Source organism: Mytilus galloprovincialis, chromosome 2 (genome assembly GCF_965363235.1).
Source record: "Mytilus galloprovincialis chromosome 2, xbMytGall1.hap1.1, whole genome shotgun sequence".
NCBI classification, from domain to species: Eukaryota; Metazoa; Mollusca; class Bivalvia; order Mytilida; family Mytilidae; genus Mytilus; species Mytilus galloprovincialis.
This window is the reverse complement of record NC_134839.1, coordinates 12046894-12062238: the sequence shown is the minus strand read 5'-3', so window position 1 is coordinate 12062238 and position 15345 is coordinate 12046894. Positions and strand designations below refer to the sequence as shown.

The following is a 15345-nucleotide window of genomic DNA, read 5'->3' as shown; positions in this document are numbered from 1 at the left end:
AATATTATTAATATATATTTGGTCAGTAATGAAGCATTTATTCTGTTTTTAAAAATTTGGAGAGTGTTAATAGATTTGGAGGGAAATTTATTTACATGAAATGAGGTTAGTAAAGAAGTTTTAATGGACTGAAATTAACCCCAGTTACTGTTATAATATGTTTTTTTATTTATTAAACTTGCAGGAAGATCCTAAGTTTAAAATGCATATACAATGTTATGTAATACAAATTTATTTAGATGACTGCCAAAGTTTTAAAATTTTAATACACCAACCTGAAGCATGTTTAAAATACTTGCATAGCATTATAATCATTATTAGTATAATTTTTTGTGCATTATATTGAACACTGGATTTTTCAAATCAAATCATGTAAAATGTTGTCAATTATCATTTTAATTTTGTGGAGAGAGGACCTTTCAATAATAATAAAAAAAAGAAATCTATTATTACAATGGATTTATCATTATTCGTTGGATACCAATTTTCTTTGATTTCCTTGTTATAGCTAGGTAAACAAGAAATATATATATCTTCAACAAAGTGTAATTATTTCATAGGATTGTAAGCAGACTTCGATAAAACCACAAAATCTAATATCCATGTAGATACAAATTCCTTCAGTCCTCAAAAATTGGTAGCCATGAAAAATAAAGGACTCCACTGAAACAAATTTTCATTACTTCAGAAAACTTTGCACTAATTTCCATACACACTTAGAATCATTACAGCACACAACATGAGTGTATTTGTTGCTTTGTTTTGTAGACGTTATTTGAAGATGCTCAGAAACAAGTTGAAGGAAAAGATCAGTTGGTGAAAAATCTGACTGAAAGTTTACAGGATAAAGATAGACAGATCCAGTATTGTATGGAAATATTCAGACCAACTAAGGTATAAGGTGCACAGATATGAAAGCAATGTTATTTGTGCCACTTAAGAATTTTCTCATTTATATTCTTATTGATATTAGAGTTGGTGCTTCTGACTTACGATTCATAGAGAATACATTTTAGTGAGAAATTCAAAGGTATTGATGGACATTTTAGCAGTGATTTTATTGTGTGTATCAAGAAAGCACTCATTTTTGTATTTCATTTATAATTCACTTTAGCTTTATACAATGGGTATTATAGTAAAATTTAGTCCTTTCAAAAAATTCTTTCCCCATAGCCTATTTACTTACTAATTGTTACTATACTACAAATCCTAAAAACAGAAAAATTGTCAATTTAACGATCTGTGAATTGTGCTATATATAGTATATGGTAATTTGTATATTATATGTTAACAGTCTTGCTGTGTAATGGTTTTGCTAAATTTTGCATATCTGCATATAGAAATATTGTACTTTGTAAAACATTTTAATTTGTGGTTCTCTTATACCCATAAAATCCTAGATAATTGGTACCTAACAAAAAGTGATGAATTCACAGTAAGTCTATCACTTCCTTTGTCAAATAATGACTAGGAATTGTGTGCACTCCAAATCTTGAATACCCATTGGTGTTAATTGATTGTACTTGGTTTTAACTGGACACAGAAAGTGTGTCGAGTGAAAAACTTAAAAGTCAAGCAATATAGATTATCATGTTTTTTTATAGGACCGCAATTTTTTTTAGGGTCATATATTGCTATGATGTTGTCATCGTTGTCCAAACACATATGGTTTCCGAACAACAACTTTAGGTTAAGTGTATGGATCTCTATGAAATTTTACCAAAAGATTCAATACCACAAAAGGATGGTTTGGATTGTAAGGCAATCATATGCAACATCTTATTTTTTTATATAATTTTTTTTAGGAAGAAGAGAAGAAATCAATGGATGGTTGGATGAAAGACTTACAGGACAAATTAAGGGAGAAGAATAAAGCTCTTGAGGTACTAATTATGCACTCATGTGATGGCTTATATTTGAAACCAATATTTACCTAACTCCTACTATAGTTATCATATTTCTAAGAATGCACCTGAGGCTTTTACTCTTTTTAGCCATGGTTGCAATTATTAAGAAATGAAAGACAGAATGACATCATAAAAATATCAATGTTTAGTAAAGATCTTATGTAGGGTCAGTTTTTTTTTTCATACTTTCTAGATTGAGTGTTTGTTGTTTGCTCAATAAGTGTCAATGGTCATTAGCAAAATTTCTTGAATATGCAGGAGAAATAGTTATCAAAGGTACCAGGTTTATAATTAAATACACCAGACACATGTTTCGTCTACATGTGACTCATAAGAAAAACAGTTTAAACAATGAATCTATTACTGTAGGTAGGCCAATTTCCTGAAGCTTGTCTTTAACTTGTAGTCTATTATTGCCTGTTCTTTAATCCAGATTTACTATATTAACAGTACAATTGGACTCTATAATTACCATTTCTTTAATCCAGATTTATTATTTTTATAGGTCAAAGCTCAAACGTGTACTAATGTACACGTTTACAACTGATTATACATGATCTATATATGATTACGTCTGCTGCTTATATAAGATATAATAAGCTTAACACAAATTGTGACGTCAATTGATTATCCTACTTAGAAGTATAATAAAAGCTTGTATATATTTGACAACATTTAACAACGAATAATACTAGCGCTACATTGAAGACCTATTGGTGATCTTCTGCTGTTGTCTTTTCTATGGTCTGACACATTCCTCATTTCCATTCTCAATTTTAAGTTCAAGTCAACAAGCTGGTGTCAACTTTGCTGACTTCATATCAATATATGAAAAATAATGTCCAGTTCATTTTAAAAATGTATATGCTAAGTTGAATATCAGTGATACTAAAGTCATGTTAAATACATTTTCTCAAACATCATTCACTGTAAGCTGACTTGTGCTTATCACCAATTTAATATAAATGGAACATGTTTAAAAGATCTCAGAGTAAGGCCACCCTTAACAAGTTATTTTTTTCTATTATTTGTTCGATGTTGCCTTCCTATTCCTTGTAAGGTTGGGAAGGGAAGTTAGGGAATTTATTTTTACTTTGGCCAACAACATAAGATGCATGTTTACGACAAGAAAACAACTTAATTTCACGATAAAATAAATTTTTATAACACCTCTGGGTGTGGGATTTTCTCAGTGTGTTGACGACCCATTGCTTGCCTTTGGCTGATTTCTTCTTTTTGTGCAGGTTGTTGTCTCTGACATGTTCCCCATTTCCATTCTCAATTTTATTTTTTAACAAAATATTTTGGAGAAGGCTGCTTTTTAGGTGGGTAGTAAGGCAACGTACATCAAACAATTTTAATTTTATTTTTGGTCTGAATAAACACATCATAGATACCATGATTAAAACATGCCAGTTTCATGTTCTTAAATTATTCAGTCTTCAAACCTGTCAAAGGGTTTTAAATCTGATAGTATGAAGCTGAAGGTAGTATAGGGGTATAAACGAAAAATGATTTTGACATTCAAATTTGTTTTCTTATAAGGATGCTACTGGAGAAAAGTATAGAATTTTGGATGAAAAAGATGGAGAGATTAGAAAGCTTAAACAACAGATCAGAGAGAAGGAGCGTGATTTGGAGAAGGCTAACCAGACATTGATAAGTACAGAAGAGACAATAGATGTATGTTCAAGGATTACTGTAAACCAACTTATTTTCGCAGATACCTTATTTCTTGTTTTGCCCTTTCTAGTTCATTTTACGGCTATTTGATTTTGTGATTTTCTTCTTTACTTGAAATATTTTACGAAGGAAAGATCCAAGTTTAAAGTATTAGTGACGATTTATATTCGCATTATTTTTCTACTCGTGAAAGTCGCATAAAAAACTTGGTTTACAGTATTTGATAAAACATTAATATTTTAGTTACTCTAATACTAATAGGAGCAAATGATGAATCTAAGAATCCATGAAATTTCCCCCACTAATCTTGAAAATGAATAACAATGAAAATTTATATTCCACATTTTATAAAAAGCAATAAAAAGTTTAATCGGCACATTCTACAAAACATTAGAGTTTTTTTCATTATTGAAAGTCAAAATTATATCTTTTAATAAATTAAAAAAAATAATGAGCTACCAAGTATTTTTTCAGAATATAAGCAAGAAAAGAGAGATTTTATCTCAAATCCTCATGACTACATAATGAATATCTCATACTCATAGTAAGAATAACTTTAGCAATGAAAGATCAATATCTTATGCATGTTTGTAACTTATTTATTTTTCTTTCTATATTAAAGGGTCTAGAACAAGAATGTAGCGATAAAGAACTGAACATGAAACAGCTGGTAACCTCCCTTAAATCAGCTCAGAGGTCATTTGAGGTACTTTTTTTACTTCTTAATTATCTGATTTGCTTTTTGAATAAAAAGGAGTAAATTTAATCAGTTAGCCATTTTTTAACAAAGATGGACAAAGTCTTTGATATTGTACATTCAGTGTCAGAACACCAGTTATTGTAATTATTGTCAGTTTAATATTAGAGTGCTTCTTGCAGTACAATGTACATAGTAAATTTTATACATTAACTTTTTGTAAAATAAAAGAATATGTACATTGCAATAATTGAGCAAAAACACGAGTACTGCTACTTTTCAATATTTGAGCCAAAAATGTGAATACTGTTACATTTCAATTTTTGAGCAAAAATGTGAATACTGTTATATTTCAATATTTGAGCAAAAATGTGAATACTGTTATATTTCAATATTTGAGCAAAAATGTGAATACTGTTACATATCAAATATTGAAGCAAAAATTAAATATGGTTACATTTCAATAGTGATACCTGAGCAAAAAAGTAAATACTGTTCCTTTCAATATTTGAACAAAATGTGAATAACTGTTGTTTCATCTGCAGGATGCTTTAGACAACCATGCAAGGGTTCTGAGGGAGAAAGATGGCATTATTAAAAGACTTCAGACTAGTTTGGCAGAGAAAGAGAGAAATCTTGAGGTAATTGTTTATATGCTGTGCAATGAATGGTAAGAAGAGATAATTGTGCTTTAAAACAGATATGAGATTTTAAGTTTTGTTTTATATAATCAAATTCACCCATTTAAGTTATGCTACTATTAATTGCAATGTTATAATTTACCTAGTATTTCATCATTTATTAACAATCATGTCTGGCTATAATCTGCTAATTTTCATCATGCTTATTATTTAATTTATATCAATACTTGGAAGACCATTGAATTAGATATTAGTATATATAATGTTACTTTTTTTTAGACTTCACAATGGAGTGGCAATTCCAGTAATGAAGAGCTAAATAGATTAAAGAAACAGTTGAAAGAGAAAGATGATTTACTGCAGGTATAGAAGTATTAATGAACTTTTGGTGAAAAGTTGTAAAATTGAACAGATATGATTATATTTTATTCTTTTTGAAAAAACTTGTATTATACAACGGCAAAACTTTTTTGCGTCGTATAATACTATCATGTTGTTGTCGTCCGAAGACGATTTAGTTTGCGGACAATAACTTAAGTTTAAGTGAATGGATCTTTATAAATTTTTACCAGAAGGTTCAATACCACTAAAGGAAGGTTGGGATTGATTTTGGGGGTTATGGTCCCAATAGTTTTGGAATTAGGGGCCCAAAAAATTTTTGTAGTTTTCAAACAATAACTTGTGTATGAATCTCTGAAATTATACCATAAGTTTTCATACTATGAAGGGATAGTTAGTATTGATTTTGGGGGTTATGGTCCCAATAGTTAAGGAATAAGGGGCCAAAAAGGGGCCCAAAATAAGCATTTTTGTAGTTTTCAAACTATAACTTGGGTTTAAGTGTATGAGTCTCTCTGAAATGATACCACAAGTTTACAAACAATGAAGGGATACATGTAGTAAGTATTGACTTTGGGGGTTATGGCTCAAATTGTTTTGGAATTAGGGGCAAAAAAAGGGAAAAAACTAGGTTTTTCTGGTCAATGGACAACCCATTAAGACAATTTAAAAGCAGTGTAAGGGAAGTAATTCAAGAACATTTAACATACAATGTTGGGTATGTTCAGATTTACCTCCCTTTTTAAGATTTGTAAGATCTTGACATTTGTTTTGTGTAAGAAACCCATATTATGTCAAAAATTTTATCACAATCCAAATTCAGAGCTGTATCAAGCTTGAATGTTGTGTCCATACTTGCCCCAACTGTTCAGGGTTCGACCTCTGAGGTTGTATAAAGCTGCGCCCTGCGGAGCACCTGGTTTCATTCTATTTCCTGAATTGTACTTGCTTAGTCTTAATTTTTGAACAATCGAGGTCCAAGGATACATTCAGCATGAACACATGGACACATGTCAAGTTATCAGGAAAACTTACTATTTTTACTTCAAGTTGACTATAGTCTATACTCTTCCTCGTTAATTTTTCAATCTTAAAGGTAAATTATATTATACCAAATATAAAGTCTTTGGTTTTCTCTTCAGTGATATTTGCCCAACAGCAGTCATGCTCTTGAGTGTATGCTACTTCAGGACTACCAAAAGCTTTGTTTTTCAGTAGAAATTGAACCACACAATTCAAGTTGGCCACAATAAATTTAATTTTGAAATAAAAAAAATATCTTAGGGATTGAGAACAAGCAGATAAAGTTTTACGATTCTATTAAATATATTTATTCCTGGATAGAATATTGTGGTAAACATTTTGTAAGTTTCTCTAGGTGTTATGCTGAAAGTTAGTTAAAAGGGTCCTTATTTTCATCTTCAGGATGTAATGTCCGAACAGTCTAAGGCAACAGCTGCCAATGCAGAGGCTCTGAATAATCTATTGAAGAAACTTAAGTCTAAAGACGAGGATATACGAGAGTTAATGGAGAGATCTAATAAAGAAATGTCTGATCTCCATAACAAACTTCAACAGTTACAAGCAGAACTTAATAGGAAACAACTAAGTTCAAAGGTAGGTCAAGTCTTCATGAATTATTAACAAGTTTATTCCAACTGAGTCTCATTTAATCAGTCCAAAGTCATTTTATTGTTTTGTTTAGGTCTGAGAGTTTTCTTTTTTAAAAAGAATTTGGTATTGTCAAATGTCAGAATTGTTGAAATATGTACTCAATTTATTAACATCTTGCTGAGACTGGCTGATTTTACGCCTGGCATATTGTATAGATACTTTATGAAGGATGACTGAATTTTAAAAAAAGGGAACTGTTACAGCAATTCAGATTTATATTTTTTGATTAGATAGAAATGTGATCTAATTAGTCTCATTCTTGTACTAATAAAACATCAAATTAGTTCTAACTTTCAAGTATTTTTTTTTTAATTTAGAGTTCAGAAGACCAACTAATTGATATTGAACAGGATCACAGACAGGGCATAGACAAACTTGCTGGAGCACTTAAAGATAAGGACAAGACTATTGAAGTAAGAGGGAGAATGTAACCAATCTTTTTAGAATTGTATAAAAAATATCAAGTTTATAAGTCATTTTTGTCGAGCCTGCAACTTTTGTTGCAGAAAGCTTGACATAGGGATAGTGATCCGGCGGCGGCGGCGTTAGCTAACTTCTTAAAAGCTTTATATTTTAGAAGGTGGAAGACCTGGATGCTTCATACTTTGTATATAGATGCCTCATGTTACGAAGTTTCCGTCAGTCACATGTCCAATGTCCTTGACCTCATTTTCATGGTTCAGTGACCACTTGAAAAAAAAGTTCAGATTTTTTGTAATGTTCAATTCTCTCTTATTATAAGTAATAGGATAACTATATTTGATATGTGCGTACCTTGCAAGGCCCTCATGTCTGTCAGACAGTTTTCACTTGACCTCGACCTTATTTCATGGATCAGTGAACAAGGTTAAGTTTTGGTGGTCAAGTCCATATCTCAGATACTATAAGCAATAGGGCTAGTATATTCGGTGTATGGAAGGACTGTAAGGTGTACATGTCCAACTGGCAGGTGTCAACTGACCTTGACCTCATTTTCATGGTTCAGTGGTTACAGTTAAATTTTTGTGTTTTGGTCTGTTTTTCTCATTCTATATGCAATAGGTCTACTATGTTTGTTGTATGGAATGATTGTAAGGTGTACATGTCTAGCGGGCAAATGTCATGTGACCTTGACCTCATTTTCATGGTTCAGTGGTCAAAGTTAAGTTTTTGAGTTTTGGTCTTTTTATCTAATACTATATGCCATAGGTCAACTATATTTGGTGTATGGAAATATTTTATGATCTTTCTGTCAGTCGCGCAGGTTTTATTTGACCGTGACCTCATTTTCACGGTTCATTGCACAGTGTTAAGTTTTTGTGTTTTGGTCTATTTTTCTTAAACTATAAGTAATAGGTCAACTATATATGTTGTATAGAAGCATTGTTAGCTGTACATGTCTGCCTGGCATGGTTCATCTGACCTTGACCTCATTTTCAAGGTTCATTGGTCTTTGTTTAGTTATCTTGGTTAATGTTAAGTTTATGTGACAGTTGTAATAAAGCTTAGCTTTATACTTAGGACTATCAACATAATATCAATGATTAGTATAGAAGGCGAGACATTTCAGCGTGTGCACTCTTGTTTTTCATTTGTGTTATTTGTTGAAATCCATAGTCATCTCTTTTGGATCTCAGTCGCAAACATGTTTTCACAAACACTCTAATTGATTTGAATTGCAATGATAGTGTACCATACCAGTTAATTTTTTTTTTTGAAAATTGTTGAAAATATAAAAATGTATGGGTTGTGTTAAATTGCAAGAATGGCTTATATCAAAATCCAAATTATATCTGATCAAAATACTTGAAAATGTCCTGGATATGTAAATATATCAGTGTTGGCTTAAGAAAAAAAAATGTTTGACTTTTAACATAAATTGCAAATGATTTTAATATGTGTCTATTTATGCAAGAAAAGAAAAAGAAAGTTGATAACAATTTCACAGGCAGTCGTATTAAAGGTCAAAAATTGAATGAAGATCTAACATTGTTTTATTTAGACCTTGGTTGAGAGTGGACAGGAAAAAGACAAACTAATCAATAGATTACAGCAGGTACATGCAGCATCACGTGGAACTATAATGGATAATAACAGACTTAGAGATGAGGCTGATGAACTTAGGAATCAGTTAGCTAAGAAAAAAGGTATTCACAATATAGTCCTAGTTTTACTGTTTATTTCAAAACAAAAGCAACGTCAAAAATGAAATTTTATAGGTCTTTAATAGCTGACTATTAGGTATAGGTTTTTCTCATTATTGAAGGTTGAACAGGGACTAATAATTGCTTTGATCTTTAACATTTGGATTTTTGTCTCAATATAAATCATTACATCTTCTTAATTTTATCATTGATAATGTTTATAATGAAAATAAAATCAAGTGTTTAACAGTTAAATGACTTTTTCAATAAAATGTATTCTTTGATAGTAACTTAATCAATTAATATTGGTTTTCAGATGAAATTGGTGAATTAAAGCTTCAGTTAGACAGAGATGGATCAAGGAGTCCTAAAGCCGGATTTCATGTAGCTTTAGAGGAACTGAAACTTCAGTTAGCAGTAAAAACAGAGGCTCTAAAAGCTGCTAAACAAACAGAAGAAGACTTCAGGGAACAAATTGTAAGTTAAACTGTCAAACAATTTGAAAACAAATGGGTGGCATTAATTTTTAGGGGAATGGTCATTTAAAAGTGTTACCCTTACAATGTATGTGTCGATTCATCTGAAATCCCAAAATTAGTTTCTGTTCACTATTAAACTCCTGTCTCAACCAAATGTTATAAAACTTGTACACAATTTTTATGCGCATATAAACCAGATCATTTCAAATTTGGGTAGCGTTTCTTTTGCTGTTCTTAGTTATGTGTCCTTGTATAAACAAAATATGCAATATCATCTGTATCCCATGGAGACATTCCCCATTTGTTTGAAATCATACTTTTCTTACTTAAACTATTATTTTCAAAAATTGCTTCTATAAATTTGATTAGCGAAAAGTGTTTTTCATTGGTTTTTTTTTTCATTTCTATAGAATTCTTTACGAAAACAACTTGAATCAACTCACCAGAGTATGAAAGAAATCCACACAACAGAAAAACAAGTGTATTACATGAGAGACAACTCTGATGGAAATGGAAATACTGAACAGGTAAGAATTGTCTCCCTTGGAATATGTTTTATTTTTTCATTGAATAGGTCTTTTAGAATAAATTTATATTTTTTTATTATAAGTTTAAATTTGATAGCAGCTTTAAGAAAATATTCAGCATATCAAAATATTTGAATGTTTTATAAAGAAATAAAAAAAAAACAGCTTTCCATGAAATATTAAGTGTGGTTGAACTAAAATAAAAAAAATAAAAAAAACAGGTTGATTTGTTTTTTCTTTTCAAAGTACCAGGACTTTATACAAAGAGAATTGAATGAGCTGCACAGGATTCAGGAAGCTGAGAAACAAATTCTTTTGGATCTAAAGGAAAAATCAATGTTGTGAGTACTTTGTTATTTTTATTGTTTTCTAGGCCCTCTTCAATGTAAATGTTATATATGGGAGCCAATTTAAGCCAAAGTTATACTTGTTAAAGGAGAAAAATGTGAATTCCATATCCCCAAGACACACAACTGATAAAAAAAATTATTTTATTCAAAAAATTTATCAACTTTTAAATAGAAAATAATGTTTTTGACATAATCCTTAATCCATAATATAAATAAAATAGTAAAATAGGATTACTGTTTGTCTAAAGGAACAAATATTCCACATTCAGTACATGTAAAGGGGATTAAGTTGATATTTTATTGAATATTTTCATTTAAATTATAATTTGAAATAAAAATTTAATGTTATTTAATAAAATATTAATTCAGCTTTGTGTAGGTCAATTCATAAGTGAGAGAAATTAATTAACTGGTGTAATTAAATTTTACAATCAAAATACAGACTATATAATGTAATGTTTACAGTTAAAGGTGGATTTGAGATAAGACATGTAAAGGGATAGTGCATTTCTATATTTATAGATATGAATTATTATATTAAAATTGTTTTTAAATGTTTCAAAGCAGTAAAAATTGCCATTAAAAAGAAGATGAAAAATTAAAACTGATTTTTTTTAAAGTTGATACTATATTCTATAAATGACTATTTCTTGGAACCCCTGAGAAACCTCTATTGATTTATAAATGAGAAAAAAAATCAAAATATGGTTTAAAGCCAAATACTTGGTGAATTGTCCATTGTCCAAAAGATTTGTTCCAATTTTTCTGTTGTGGGTCTTGAAAAAACACTTCTGTATTCACAAACATTTCTGATTGAAAAATTTCATAAACATTTTAAGAGAAATAAATTATATTTCAGTGAGAAATCACACAATCTAGAGGCTGAATTAGCTGCAATACAGACACTGAAAAGAGAATTAGAAGCTGGAATTCAGAGGAATAACAAACTACAGCAGCAATTGGAACCACAGAAATCCAGGTCACCCAGGAAAGGTAACTCTTCATTTCTCATATGTTTCTGGATTGAAAAATGTGGGGTAATGAGATATTTTCATCAACAAGTTATCATTGAATTGATTTATTATGTTGAGGAATGAAATTGATTTGCATTAGATGTTGATGAAAAATGGGAGAAAAAAGATGTCACTGTTGATATGGTTAAGGTTCACATTACTGCATGTTTGCTTGCTATTCTATTTAATCTACAAAATTTTTAATGAATACTTAATAGTAGAACATAATTGTTTTGTTTTTTTACAAGTTTGCTTTATGGAAACAGTTGACCGGATTATGTTTATTCTTCCGTGATATTTTAATGAATACTTTAGTAGAACAGTAATTTTTTTTTAAATTTACATTATGGGAACAGTAGAATATTTTCTGGTTCAATGATTTCAGGATCTAAGGATAGTTCACAGGATGACCATTTTGACATGGAGAGAAGATTCAGTGACCAGTCTAGTGATACTGCTAATACTTCTGACTCCAGACGGTCAAGTGACACTACACCACGTAATCAAGATATTGAAGTTCCACAACATTCCTACTCTTGGCCGTTGGTCCAAAATAAAAAGCCACAACTCCTGAAAACCTGGTCCCCCTCATCAACTGATTCTGATATTCCGTTAAATCGTCAGAGCTTGTCAGAAATGTCTGCGCCCATGTTGAGAAAGTTTATTCGTCAAATGAAAAATCAGTTTGACAAAGCTGGGAAGGAAAATGATGAATTACGTCGTAAAGTTGATGGTTTTGATAGTCGAGAGATTCCAGGACGAAATGATAGTGATGTTAGTAGTTTACCCATAATGCATTTGGAAATAGAAAGACTGACACAGGAATTAAGTGTTAAGAATGAAGAGATCAGGAAACTTAAATCAAGCATAGGCTTTGCTGTCGATTCTATGGACTTGAATGATGTACCAAATTTAACAGATTTACAAAACGAAAACTTAAAATTGAAAGTTCAACTTGGCAATCTTGAAGAATTGAATATGCTTCTCAAAAAGCAGATTGCTTTAAATTCACAAAGTGCTAATTCAGAAGGTTTCAATCCTGAGCTTATAGTGCAAATGGCAAATGAGATTAGAAATCTTAAGACACAGTTGGACAATGTTGGTGCAAGACATGACAAATCTCATGTTTCATGCCAAACTGCACCTTGGAGTGATGCAATTATAACGAATGGTCAGATTGAAAACATAAGTCAGAAAAGGAATTCTAAAATTCCCCAAATACAAAAGCCTGCACCAATGAGAACTAACTCTTCCGATAGAGATAGTCCAGATGTTCTCAAAAGTCTTTTGATGGAAGCTCGTGGCAGATTGCAAGCCTTAGAGGGCAAACTAGAGGCCACTGAGGGCACTGTTAGACTTCAGACTAAAAAGATGAAATATTATCGTAACTTATTAGAGGAAAATGGACTAGTATTTAAGAGTCCTCTTGGAAGTCGATCAAACAGTGAATCTAACATTGTCATGGCTCTTGGAGGGAGAAACTTGTTTAAGAACAACCGGACTCTTTCTTACGATAACATTCCTGAACTACTGGTCGACTCACAAACAGAATCATCAGAGTCAGACTTCTCAGAAAAATATAAAAGTTATGGAAATACAGATAATGTTTCTGAGTTGAAGGACCAGGTCAGACAACTGAAGATAGTGATGGACAAATATAAAGCTGTAATAAAATGTCAGATGTCACAGGTACAACTAATTGTTAAGTCATTGTAGGATGAAAAGTTATTGCTTGAAGTCAATGTCACTGGGCCATTTTTTTTTTCATTTTCTAGTTATATATGTTTAAAAGATTTATAGAAATTTCAAAAAAGTAGTTTAAGATGAAAATTTAAAAGAGGCATATGCTTTGAAAGGGGTAACTGTATAGAACACATAATGGTGAAGATACTTTTGAGTGGTTGAGAGGCAACAAAATACAAGAAAAGTTGTAACTGGGTTAAACAGACAAAATATTTGTAACTATATTTTCAAAATTGTTTTTCGTATCTTAATTCTCATTGTGCATGATTCCTGGTTTGCTTGCAAGAGGAACAAAATTTGTTTGATTATTTTTTTTGGAATTTTGAGTACACTTTTTCCATCTTAATACTTTAAAAGTATGATATAATTTTAAAATTCAAACTAAAACACATGTGTTATTTATTAATATACACCAAACAATCATCCAATTTGATGTCAGGTTTACTTACTTTGGAAAAAAAGCGAGAGCATAAGTTTTTACCAAATCTATATAATTACATTAGATCATGTTTCATTATTATACGTTATTTTGAATGGCTAGCAACAATCTCGCGCCATTCTTCATTTCAAAATGAATTGAACATACATGATGACACCGGTTTCCACAATAAAAGTGCACAGGTAAATAAAAGAAAAAACTTGATCGTAATAGGGTTTTCATGTTCATAGCGAAAAAATGTAATTTCAAGTATTGAATGCTTCTTTTAGTAATTTCATAGGGTTGTAAAAGTGTTGACTGTGCGTACATTTTTAGAAGTAAGTGCTTTCGTGCTTCATACAAAATGTACTTAGGTCAACGCTTTTACACCCCAATGAATTTACAAAAAGAAGCATTCAATTCTTAAATGACATGTTGTATTTCAGAGGGACACAAGTATAGGTCAGAGAGACACAAGTATGGGTGGAATGTCAACACAAACGCATCATGATATGGACGACACATTTATACCTCGTCAGTCTGTACGTGACTTACAGTGTAAACTGTCTGCCTCAGAAGAAAATAACCTTTACCTAAGACAGAAAATATCAGGACTTGAAAACAGTATATCTGATTTGAAATTAGAATTGAAGAGATATCAGAATCAAGATCAGTTGGATGGTCATGATATTTCTCAGGGTTCGCCCACAAAACAGATCATTGAAACACACAAAACAGAAATTCTTTTCCTACGCAAAAAATTAGCCGAAACTCAGAATTCATGTGTTCAGTTAGAAGGATGGCTTAATGAATTGAGTGAATTTTTAAGTGAATTAATGTATGTTGACGAAGATGGTAGCCATGGTAACATGAGAGGAATTAAACAGAAAGTAGACAAATCGCGTCATATGATTCAGTCTATGTCAACAACTTTATTAGGTATGTCTTTTTATACGCCTATTTACGTGACATATTATGGTATACCTCTGTCCGTCTGTCATCAACATGTCAGACATTTACTCAAAATTGCTTTAACCAATTTGCATAAAACTTTGGTGATTTGTTTATATCTATTAACATGAGCTCCCTTTCACTTTTTATAAATTTTAGATTTTAAGTTTCTGAGTTACAGGGTTTTATTCATTAAAAATGGGGATTTTCCAGTTTTCATCAATAACTCAAAAATGCTTTCACCAATTTTCATGAAACTTGTTTATATCTATTGTTGTAAGCTCCCTTTTGATTTTCAGTAATTTCTAATATGACATTGAGAAGCAATTGAACTTTTTTCTTTGAAAATATGAAGGGTGTATCATGCGCTCATGGCGCAGCTGTTTTTTACTTTGGTTATAGATATAACTTGACCATATAATGTTTTTAAATGTAATGTTAGAGACTTGAAGTAGTGTTTCCTTCAGCATCTTTTGAAAGAGCAAAATAGGTTCTTAATGATATATCTAGAGAATTCTTGCTTGTTTTTCTGACTTTTTTTAATATTTTAGTTAACTATTTTACTGATGCACACTATTTTAATCATTTCCAGAACAAGATTTCACAGAGGGTTCATTTTCAGTAAATGAGGACAGCACATTTTTTAATGGCAATGATAGCATCAGACAGAATATTCAAACGTAAGTATACCTACAGTTAGAGGTTAAACAAGTATTTCACCATTTGAAAATTACAATATACTTATGTTTTAATGGATAAAGATGTTATTTGAACTTTAAACTTTATCTTCAATCATTCCA

The 15345-nt window shown here is 30.8% G+C and overlaps 1 protein-coding gene across 7 annotated transcripts in view; it reads left to right on the top strand.

Annotated features, from left to right (window-relative positions):
- Nucleotides 1-15345, top strand: part of LOC143062910 (uncharacterized) — a 72898-nt gene that overhangs the window by 40728 nt on the left and 16825 nt on the right. For all 7 annotated transcript variants that reach the window (XM_076234733.1, XM_076234734.1, XM_076234737.1 and 4 more), the window contains 16 exons: nucleotides 769-894; nucleotides 1806-1883; nucleotides 3453-3590; nucleotides 4213-4296; nucleotides 4833-4928; nucleotides 5208-5291; nucleotides 6693-6884; nucleotides 7259-7354; nucleotides 8923-9067; nucleotides 9381-9541; nucleotides 9954-10070; nucleotides 10317-10411; nucleotides 11280-11413; nucleotides 11819-13122; nucleotides 14041-14533; nucleotides 15138-15225. In XM_076234733.1, the coding sequence (XP_076090848.1) occupies nucleotides 769-894; nucleotides 1806-1883; nucleotides 3453-3590; nucleotides 4213-4296; nucleotides 4833-4928; nucleotides 5208-5291; nucleotides 6693-6884; nucleotides 7259-7354; nucleotides 8923-9067; nucleotides 9381-9541; nucleotides 9954-10070; nucleotides 10317-10411; nucleotides 11280-11413; nucleotides 11819-13122; nucleotides 14041-14533; nucleotides 15138-15225 (3431 nt within the window). The remainder of the gene's footprint in view (nucleotides 1-768; nucleotides 895-1805; nucleotides 1884-3452; nucleotides 3591-4212; nucleotides 4297-4832; nucleotides 4929-5207; nucleotides 5292-6692; nucleotides 6885-7258; nucleotides 7355-8922; nucleotides 9068-9380; nucleotides 9542-9953; nucleotides 10071-10316; nucleotides 10412-11279; nucleotides 11414-11818; nucleotides 13123-14040; nucleotides 14534-15137; nucleotides 15226-15345) is intronic.